This window comes from Sinocyclocheilus rhinocerous, unplaced genomic scaffold, assembly GCF_001515625.1.
Source record: "Sinocyclocheilus rhinocerous isolate Xijiao unplaced genomic scaffold, SAMN03320098_v1.1 scaffold1364, whole genome shotgun sequence".
In the NCBI taxonomy this organism is placed as follows: domain Eukaryota; kingdom Metazoa; phylum Chordata; class Actinopteri; order Cypriniformes; family Cyprinidae; genus Sinocyclocheilus; species Sinocyclocheilus rhinocerous.
The window spans coordinates 596346-607592 of record NW_015627534.1 but is presented as its reverse complement, the minus strand read 5'-3'; the positions used below and the strand labels follow the sequence as shown (position 1 = coordinate 607592).

The 11247-nt window shown below is 40.2% G+C and overlaps 1 protein-coding gene across 2 annotated transcripts in view; it reads left to right on the top strand.

The window, feature by feature from the left end:
• Window positions 1–5395, top strand: part of LOC107728018 (regulator of G-protein signaling 3-like) — a 182450-nt gene extending 177055 nt beyond the window's left edge. For both annotated transcript variants that reach the window (XM_016538079.1, XM_016538072.1), the window contains 3 exons: window positions 919–980; window positions 2155–2321; window positions 3625–5395. In XM_016538079.1, the coding sequence (XP_016393565.1) occupies window positions 919–980; window positions 2155–2321; window positions 3625–3819 (424 nt within the window). In that variant the 3' untranslated portion in view covers window positions 3820–5395. The remainder of the gene's footprint in view (window positions 1–918; window positions 981–2154; window positions 2322–3624) is intronic.
• Window positions 5396–11247: the final 5852 nt, after the last annotated feature.

The following is an 11247-nucleotide window of genomic DNA, read 5'->3' as shown; positions in this document are numbered from 1 at the left end:
GCATCATATGACCCCTTTAAAATCTCTTTTTTATCTTATATAATAAACAGGTAAAAAATCAGAATCAGAATCAGAATCAGAAGAGCTTTATTACCAAGTATGTTTACACACACAAGGAATTTGACTTGACGACAGGAGCTTCCAGTGTAGAAGAAAGTACAAACATAGTGCAGACATACATGATAGTGCAGACATGCATAGGAATAACACAGTAGGGATGTAATATAACACTAATATAAAAAAAAGAAAAATTTAATAATGTACTATATACAGAAATAGAAGTATAGGAACAAAATCTGTCTAATGTAGAGGATGTCATGAACCAAAGGGTTAAATTATGATTAGATATGTGCTGCAGAAATGTTTATACTGCCGAGATGGTCTGAGTGAGTGACATTGCTAGCATTAGTATTTTAAGTTTGTACATGAACTGCAAAATTTCTACTGTTTTATGGTACAGATCTCAATGCACAGAAGTAGCAAGTAGGTCAGAATAAAAATTACAGGTGTGAAGCATAGATCTTTGTTTGCTTGCACTCTGTGTTTTGATTTATGGTTTTATGTTAAATAACGCTCCCCTGTTCCCTTATTTGGCAGTGGCAAAGTAAGTGTTAAAGCTGCAGAATGTAGGTGCTGAGTTTAGACAGACAATGAAGGCAAGAATGAGTCTTTGAGAGAAGCTGTGGGCGGAGCCTCCGGCTGACACGTAATCCTATTGGTGCAACCTGATCCCACCCCCTCCTCTCCACAGTGGGAAGTATAAAAGAGGCTGTCCAAGAGAGACTTACTCAGATGCTCACACACTCAGACAGACACACACAACTCAGGCGAGAGAAGAGCAGAGCTTCGAATGGGTCATACAATGAGAAACCTGACAGAGATGGGTCTGCTGAAAAACCGTTCTGTCTTTATTTGCAGGCCCACTCCTGAAGAGTCAATGAAGTGGGGTGAATCTTTGGACAAGCTGCTCATCCACAAATGTAAGACATATTCTCTTTATATCATTTGTTTTCCTTTTCTCATGTATGTAATAAACTTGTTGTATTGGATGTGTTTGACGAATCCCATTGGCTTGTCGTGAATCCACAGGGATGTTGACTGCATTGTTGCATTGTGTTAAGCATGCATGCTTTCTCTAGACCTCCTGCTCTGAGTCACTGAATGAACAGTCTGTTGAACGTGGTCAATGTCTCTCATATGGATCTCAATGGATCCTATGGAGTCAGAGGAAGACCACAGATTAAAGCACTCAGACAAAAGCCCACCATCCATATCATGGCTTTTAATCAAATTCATTCGTTTCGTGACGTTGAAAGTGCTTGTGACGCAAATAAGTCCTGAGATTTTAGGCAGGAGATGTCTTTTTTCCGCAGCGATTGTTTCCCTAATATGAAAGGCTGAGAGCACCCACATGCTGTTATCAGCAGGCTCTTATGAGAACGGAAAGGTGATTGCGTGCTTTGGGACGGGGCCACGCTTCCTTCTATTTTAATACTGGGCGCCTTTAGAGCGGAAAGGAAATCTAAAAAATGTCAGTGTGTAGTGCTTCTGAATAAGGAAATCAATGTGATGCATATGCTGCAAAACAATCGTGCTAAAAAAAAAAAAAAAAAAAAATATATATATATATATATAAAATACTGGCGGATTGGTTTTAACTTGTTTTAGTCTTGAAGAATGGAATATAATTTTTTTTCTTTTGTATTGCATAAAAAAGAGCTACTTTGGTATTGCTGGTTACATAAAGATGATCTAAAATCAGTACAAACGTTATGATTTTGCTGCAGCGCTTACCTTCATGTGCTTGGTAGCAATAGCAACCTGCAGTACAAATAATGTGAGTTCAAGTTGAGTCATTGAAAGTGTTTAAAATAATTACTTAAAATAAGAATAATTAAAAAAAAATAATAATTATGAAAATGTTTCATGGCAGTGCCATGAAACATGGCGGCAGGAGTCTCGGGGGAGAACAAATGAAATTAAATTGCTATTTGGAGTTGTGTTCTCATGTTAATGCACTAAGTAGTGACTCGGAGTTTGGCGCTCAGAGCTGCCTCTTCAGTGGAGGCTGCCGTTGCCATGGTTCTCTGTTTATCCTAGTCTAATAACATCTCCCCTTTTCTGCCTCTTTATTTTTTCCCTCTCCCTCATCAGATGGGCTGGCGGCGTTTAGAGCTTTCTTGCGCACGGAGTTTAGTGAAGAGAATCTGGATTTCTGGCTGGCCTGCGAGGATTACAAGAAGATTAAATCACAGTCCAAGATGGCATCGAAAGCTAAGAAAATCTTTGCGGAATTCATCGCTATCCAGTCTTGTAAGGAGGTGAGCATAGTCTCATATTTATTTCAATTTTTACAGACTGCGATCATCTGACAGTAAAAGTCATTACAGATATTAATTGGGAGTCAAGAAAGCTGAGCACCACTCGCTGCGTCTAAACAATGCCACCATTCTGTATTTAGCAGTGTAAAAAAAGGCTGGAAATGTTCCTAAAATACTCTGCTTTGTGTCATGAGCCTAAAAAATTGGTCAAAGAAAAAGCCACGGAGGACATGATGTCATGCCTGACTAATGGTCTCCCTCTTGGCCGCACAACACAGCATATAGTATGAGTGCATGTTTTCATTTTGCAAACTTGGAATGCAGTTTGGAAATTCTAAATCAGATGAGCAGCAGGACCTTGCAGCAATTTCCAGCAGTAACTCTTCAGAACCCGCTCAGGCTGAGCTTTGTGTAGTTTCAAGTTGCCAGACTTTTAGCATAAAGTCCAGTCCAGATTTCAGCTTAATCTGACTACTCGCTTAGACTGGAAGAGACCACCTTACCAGCATGTTAAACGACCAACCACAGTTTGTTTTATGTGCCATTTAGGAGCAGGTTTCTATAAAAAAAAGATTCATGTTTCTCATCTAGTTATAGATTCAGGACCCTGACTTTACAATGAACACCAAGCAGTGACCGAACACGATAATCGAATGTTGGGCAGCAATAATCAGACAAAAATGTACTAAATTATCAATTTCAGCATCAAAAGATATGGGAAGATTTTCTCACTCCTTTTTTAAAATTAAATAGCCTGTCTATTTTGTGTACCGATCTCCATGAATGGCTGTAAAGAAGAAACCTACAAAGTTGTGTTTAAGTCTAGCTGACTTGTCAGAATTTCCACAAATAGTAAGCGCTGAGTATTTCGTAGTCAATGTAAACATTACTTTTTTTTTTCCATGTGGGAAAAAAAAAAACACTTGGATGTTGCATAAAATCAGTCATATTCTATAGGATGTAGCAGTTTGCCATTTGTGCACAATATACATGAAACCAAGGGTGTCCAGTCCTGCTCCTGGAGGGCCATGTTCCTTCAGAGTTTAGCTCCAACAGACTGCCTAGAAGTTTCTATTAATCCTGAAAACCTTGATTAGTGGGTTCCACTGTGTTTAATTAGGAACACAGCTGAACGCTGCTGGAAGGTGGCCCTCCTGGATCAGGAGGTCTATAGACAGTCCATAAATGGACTGGTGGAAATCTGCCGCAAACGTGCTTTCGGTCTAAACTGTCTGTGACCTTACTGTAACTTGAAGTAAAGCGACTGTTGACTTGGAAGTAATGGCTTTTTGTTTGTCCTCAGGTGAATTTGGATTCCTGCACCAGGGAACACACTAAAGAGAACTTACAAAACATCAGTCGCTCTTGTTTCGACCTGGCCCAGAGAAGGATATACGGCCTGATGGAGAAAGACTCGTACCCTCGATTTCTGCGCTCAGAACTCTACGTGGAGTTAGTGAATCAAAAGAAACCCAGCACCACATCGACTTCCTCCTAAGATGACAGAGAGAGAGAGAGAGAGAGAGAGACTATAAAAAGTAGCATTGGAGAGGTTTCTTTCACTTAGCATTTCATTCTCATCAGCCATTCTGTGTGTTAATGTGGCGAAAAGACAGGGAGTGGAGAAATGCTCAAGGCATCGTTTACAAGTGGTTAAAGAAAGGTAGTGTGACCTGACCTAATGGCGCTGGACGAGTGGGGCACCACCATGCTGAATAATGCTGGTTATTCCCATTTGAATTTTGTTATTTAATTGGTTTTCCAAGTGTACTGGAGACATTTGAGGCAATTATTGCCTCTTTAACACTAAGACAGCTGGGTACTGTTTAGCATCTTTATCTTTTTCTGCTGGAGCACTATTGGTGCCACCAACCTCTCTTTGTTCTCCAGTTCATGATGACTTTCCTGGACATTTCAGAAATGTCTCGTCCCTACAGGGTTGAATGTCGACAATAAACAAGCACTTATCGCTCAATGGTGTTCCTGTGAACCTTCATCCATGTCCGTCGTCTCCATATGACATGAAGAGGTGCAAGAAATGCTGGCACAAAACAAAATTTAAAAGACAATTCATAAATTCATAAATAAATAACGCTCTAGAGGAATGGACCAAACTGCAGCTGAAGACTGGAGCATTTCGCTCTGAGCTTGAAATGGACTTGAAATTGGGCGTTGGTCTCTAAAGAGTATACAAAACATGCTTAGCTGCGATATGTAAAGCCAATAAGCCATTCGTTGTAGCTCCACATTAAGAATGGAAGAGACAGTATTCTCAGGACATTATGGCACTCAATTATGAAGCTTCCAGACTTATTTAACCTTCTGTTTCTATACTTAAAATGTTGTTTTTTCCAGACTTTAGGTGTAATCATGCACTCTATATTTAATAGAGGTCATTTAGGATCGTTCCCTATATTTGTTAATAAGACAACATATTTTACCAATACAAAAAAGTAGTTATTTATTTAGAGGTTTTACTGGTTGCTTTGTTCATTGCACTCAGCTGAATTTCCCTTTTCCACTTTGGTCCAGGTCCACAGCTGTCCTGATGGAAGTGCAATATGTTTATTATTTTTATTTCTTGACTTATCTTATGGATAAGTTTACCTTTTTTATGAAAAAGACAATGGATTGAGATCTGTATTCATTTTATTGTAAGTTGCAGGTAATGTAAGAATTACATTAGTACACGCATTATTCTATAACTGTGTTTCCCTGGCAGCAGGCAGCCGGGTTAATGGATGTATATATGATTCTTAAGAAAAAATGATAAAAAGATAAAAACACACAAGGTTTTGTGGGTGTACCATGAAGCGTTGCTGTACCTATGTAAATATGTGAACCTTAAAGCTATAAAATGACATGTATTGTTATAAATCGGGGCGGAGCAGGTATGGTCGTCCTCTGCCTTGGACGTACACTGCTTGTAAGTAGTTTTATGAACTGTATTTTAGCATTTTCACTGTTTACAATTCCAACGCATCTCCTAAGATAGCAAGTGCAAAAGAAATAGAGATTTAAAAAGCCAGTGTCAACGCAAAACATAAATAAAACATTTAGATGGTAAAATTGGACAATATTGCCTCCTGCCTCTCTTTTATTATTATTTCTGTATCTTTGCATTTTGTGGCATTTTTTTTCAATTTAGTATTTTGCATTGCATTGCATTTTCAGCATTGCTGAACTTATAAAGGGGTCAGTATTTACCCCACACACGCTTTAAGAAAATTAAGCCTATTTTGTTCTTGGCATTATTTTCATGAAAAAGTAGGCACGTTTTCTGAAATATTCAAGACTGAATATTTCGCTAATGGGAAAAAAAGTAAAAATCAGATGTAAATCGTCTGGATGCATTACAATGAGATTTTTCTTTATGGTAATTTATGGTGGGGAAAATACTTAATTGTCATGAAAACACAATGTCACAGCATATATCCCTGCTAAATGTTCTGGTTTGGGGACTTTTGAAGATTTGGTGAGGAAAATAACTAGCATTGAGACGAACAGGTAATGGGATGTATGCCAAAGAATAGCTGTCTGTTTTTGACATGTTTTTTATTTGGTTTTCTTTATTTCATTACATTACTCTTTGTAATATTCTTCAAAACCTTTACTAGGATTCCCCGTCATTTAGGACTGAGGATCAAACAAATCCCAGGAGAATGTATTGTTTTCATAGAGGAGATCTCTGTGAGTGAACGCAAGGTTTGCCTCTCTTGCAGTCACAACACTGCAAATAGCAGCAATTGAGGGACCTCTTCAGTGAGTTGCTATGGAAATATTGGCTTTTCCTGCCAGCCGCCATTGGGAACCCGTGGCCCTTGATCGCTGCAAGTGGCTCTGCCAACCCAACAAGGACACTTTATCCGAATGAGCTTCACAATAGTCATGGCCACCTGGCAGATCTGAATGCTCTCATGAGCAGCTGTCTGCTCTTCAGTCACTGAAAAAAAAAAAAAGAAAAAAAAAAACCACAGACTGCATGATTTATTCAGATTGGGATCTACACAACAAAATTGTGTTTCTGTTCTGAACTTGATTTCTTTACTTTTGATTAGTGTAATTAAGGTAATGTGCTATCTATTTAAATAAAATGTGTGGGGTGAATGTGAACCAATCAAGTACTCAAAAATTAGTTTTGCTGTTGACATTACTAAAACTCCAGTTCCCATGATGCTTTGTATATGACTTAATGGAGTAAAATTGCTGAAATTAAGAAAGAGACTTGATAGTTTTTAATGTTTAATTATTTTGGGATTTAGAACCGTTCGAATACACTGGGTTATCGTTGTGGTGAAGAGTGGAGTATTTGCTTTGGCTGAGGTTTGGTACACATAGCAGATGTTTTGCTACTTTACTCAACATTTAGCATGGTAGTATGTTATTGCTAGTTAAAATACTAGCTAATACAATACAATCTGAATGATTACATACGATTACATATTATCAGTTAGCTGAATATATTGAGAATACCTACATATAAGATAAGATGGAGCTTGATTGTTTAGAGCTTTAAAAACAAACAACAGAATCTTAAACTGAACTCTAAAATGGACCGGAAGCCAGTGAAGCGAAGCTAAAATTGGAGTGACATGGTCATATTTCTTTGCCCCAGTCAGCAGCCTTGCAGCTGCATTTTGTACCAACTGGAGGCGTGAAAGCGATGACTGAGGAAGACCTGAGTACAGTGAATTACAGTAATCTAAACGTGAGGTAATAAAAGCATGAATAACCTTCTCCAAATCTTTGAGAGAAGAGATGCTTCTCTTACCATTCACCTTGTGTGAATGTAGCCTTAGCCAGGATGAGCTGATGTCATCAGATGGTGTCCAACACTCCTTGGGCATTTCGACCCTGAACCGTAACACTCTCCTGTTGGTGGGTCGGCAGTGGTGGCCAAATCACTGCCCATCTTCTCCTCCTAGATTCCAGCTTTGCTCCTCTCTCCTATTCCATAACCAACACGATGATCTTTCTTCTGTCTCCCCCATCCTGCGGACTGCTACCTTCCTCTCCTTTCCTGTTAGTCAGTTGCTGTAAACATTCTCCATACCAACTGGGCCCGGAATCCTCTACAGTCAACCTCGACTGGGAACAGCCATGCCTGCCAATCTTTCTCCCGACATTGTTATTTTGCACTCTTCCTTTCAAAAGCTTGGTGGCATCCTTCTTCCTATTGGACTGTAAGTTTGATCAAGATGATCTTCTTTGCCTAGTCAGACCACAGAACCACATCTGACCTTAGGGTTTTCAGGACTACTTGGGGGAACTGCAGTCTTCCTCCCAGATCTACTCTCATCTCCCATGCCTGGGCCTTTTGTAACAGGTTGGTTGTTGTTGAGAATATATCAGCTGATATTTTGAGTCTCAACTAAATATATTGGCTAGATGTATTCATGTGTTTTAATGGTGTTAAGGATAGTGTAAAAAATAGTGATGGTGTGAACATAATGTGTGAGCATTTCTGAAACAGCAGAGAATATTGCATTAGTAAAACCAAGGACATTGGTTAGATTCTCAAAAAAAGGCATAAAATTAATGCATAAACTTGAAATGTAAATTGCTTGGGATAAAAGCTGCCACAAGCTGACCTGTGGAGGTGTGGCCTGGTTACTGGTTATCACTATGCCTTGTAAAAAATACAAATTTTAGTAACTGTATTTTATGTAATTATGCCATTGTGCAAATTTATTGACTAAATCTAGACTAAAGCAGAAAAATGCATGTGCTACAATGCAGTAGATGCTGACGTGTTAATGGGGCTTAATTCACTGTTGTACATAGGAAAACATCCTATTCCAGGAAACAACAATACAGAGTAGATCCTCTCACCGCTTTATTCAACTTACCTTGTTCATGTGTCTTGTGAAGCTGGCTGTTCATGTCTTTCTCTCATTTTTTCCCAGTACAATGGTGGAGAATGCAAACTAGTTCTCGGAAACATGAACTTCTGGTTCTGGCCAATGCAGCCCCATCATCATTGTTCCAAGGCCTGATGGCACCTTCTTATTCTGCAATGACAAAGGTGAACGATATCTTGGCTATTGGCAGGTCTCCCTGATGCCAAAGGCACAGGAAAAGCCATCCTATAGCTTCCCATCTGATCACTGGCAGTATCAGGTCCTTCCATTTGGGCTACATGGGTCGCTGGCCACCTTCCAAATACTGCCTCCTGATCATAGGTGTTGGCAGTTATGGGGTGACCAGATTGTGGGACACTGGTTAATAGTGCCTTTGGTAACACTCTTTGCTGTCAAACCCTCTGTCTACCTGAACACACGCTGCTGCCAGAAGCAGAGCAATTGGGGCCCCAGCCTCATATTTACATGGCAGATGAAGACTTCCCTCTCTGTAGAGACCTGACAAGATCCTGCTTAGGAACCACCCATTCCAGTGGACAGTTCAACTAAATGTTTTTATGAGCAAGACTGAGTTTTGAGAATGAGCCCTGCCAATGCAGAATGCTGTGTGAAGGTCACCTGTGATCTACAAATCTCCCTGTGGAGGACAAGGACTGTGAGGGTAATCAATGTTAGTGATGGAGCATCAGCTGTACCCTACTCGCCTTCTCTTGGCTGCACTGGGTTTCAATTTTTACAGTTCTTTCACAGAACATTTCCTTACCTTTTTTAAACATAAAATGCAGGTCAACAGGCCTTTTCAACCGCAAACAGGTAAAGTGTTCTCCCTCTAGCCTCCATGTTCTCTGTCTAGCTGCTGACTGATTCTGCATTGCTGCTTGCAGGGTCTGATATTTATGTCCTAATGTATATCCCACGCTACATACTTTGTAAATTCCTCCACTAAGCAGATGCAACACATAGCCTGACTGCTGAATTGTTGTCTTATTTAACACTGGGTTTTCTTTTAAACCCAAGAAAATTTGTTTCTGACCTGCTGGTCAATAAGACCGTACATTGCTTAAGATAAAAACAATGTTCACAAGTTGCAAGTTCATGCAACTTTATCACCGCTGTTTATCATATTCAACAGTTGTGAAAACCCAGTCCACTCAAAATTTGATACTCCAATGACCAGCCACATTCAATTTATATCCCAAATATTTCTCATATCTAGAATTTACTTGTATGGGTTGTTTGTTCATTGTAAACACACACCATCTATTACACCCACTCCTCCTCTTAAAGAATTCACATTTTGACTTCTTCATTTTTAGATCAACCCACTGGATGAGATGACAGTGGTGAGGGCAGTGGCTACCATATTGAAACTGCTGATGAAATGATGATAGAATTTAGCAAACCTGAGGAACTACTGCAACTCCCTCATGGTTGACAGTTGGCAGTATCCACCTGAATGGCCTTGAGACCAATGGCATACCCCAGGAAATAGATAGAGGTCTGATGGAATTTATATTTCTCAGCCTTAAGGTATACATGATGTCTGTCAAGTCACTGCAGGACCAGCTTTACATGATGGATATGCTCATGGAGAGTGGTAGACACTGAAGATTTCCTCTATGTAAGACTGAAAGACTGAGGGGGCACTGACCAGGTGATACAGCATGACAGTTTGTGCAGTGGCATTTAAGGCAGTCGTGGGCTGATGGTTAGAGAGTTGGACTTGTAACCCAAAGGTCGCGGGTTAGATTCTCAGTACTGGCAGGAATTGTAGGTGGGGGAGTGAATGTACAGAGCTTTCTTCCACCTTCAATACCCATGACTGAGGTACCCTTGAGCAAGGCACCGAGCCCCCAGTTGCTCCCCGGGCACCACAGCAAATGGCTGTATGGGTTACCATACTTAGTCACATGTTATGTCACTTCAATGAATGTGGATGAGGTTGTATGGCCCCTCTCAGGAGTTCCAGACTTTCAAAATAACTTCACTTAACAGAGATTTAGTTCAAAGGGATGGCAATACATGGCCAGAGACCCCCATCCTTTTTGGCCTGAGAGAAAGTGGATGTGGCAAGAAAGGTGGTTGGGTGAATATAGCCCTAGCAAATAACAGATATATGGGTGAATATAGCCCTGGCAAATAACTTCATCAATATACTCCTCCATCACCTGCTGTTCTGGGAACAACAGGGTCCATCCATCCATGAGAAAGAGGAGGGCCACTGAGTAATTTGATGGCACATTTGGAGAGAGTGGTGTGGAACATTGGATCTCCCAAAGGTAGAGTTTTGTAACAAGCGAGCGGGAGAGGCCAGAAAGGCATCAAGGGAGAAAGTATAATAAGAAATGAAAACAATGACTATTAAGTCAAGAAGTTTATGAAGGGGGTGTAGTGAATGGACCTTTCCATCTCGCAGGATGGTCAAATAGAACAAGTGGACATGAAATGGTCAGCAACTCCACAATAGAGTTAAATATGACATTCTTGTCTCCTCCTCTACTCTGATGGCATCAGTTAGGTGGTGATGAGATGCATCAGATCTTTTCTAAGTGGATTTGGCTGGCAGGGAAATGGAAACTCTCCTGATGTAATGGGGTACATGCAAGCATGCTGTGTATCATGGCAGGATTGGAGACAATAATCCAATCTGAGGGATAACTGGATGATCTGTTCAAGTACATACTGGTAAAAAATGTATAGCCTGATTGCACTGTAAGTCGCTTTGGATAAAAGCGTCTGCTAAATGCATACATTTAATTTAATTCATTTTAATTTAATTTAATTTAAGTTAAGTTAAGTTAAGTTAAGTTAAGTTGCATGGTATCAATTACATAATTGAGTTTTAGTTCAAGTGTCTTTGTCAACTTACCCATTAGGCAAAGGTAGGCGACCGCCTTGGGCCCCCAAAAGCCAAGGGCCCCCTAAAATGCTTTTCATATAGGATATGCGCATTAAGCGCGGACACGCGAACGTTTGCTGTTTACGGTGTTTATTACCACGACAACCGTCCGAGTCTGTGGCGCCTGCAGGTGTACGGCTGTATGCACTGTGAGTACCATGAGCGC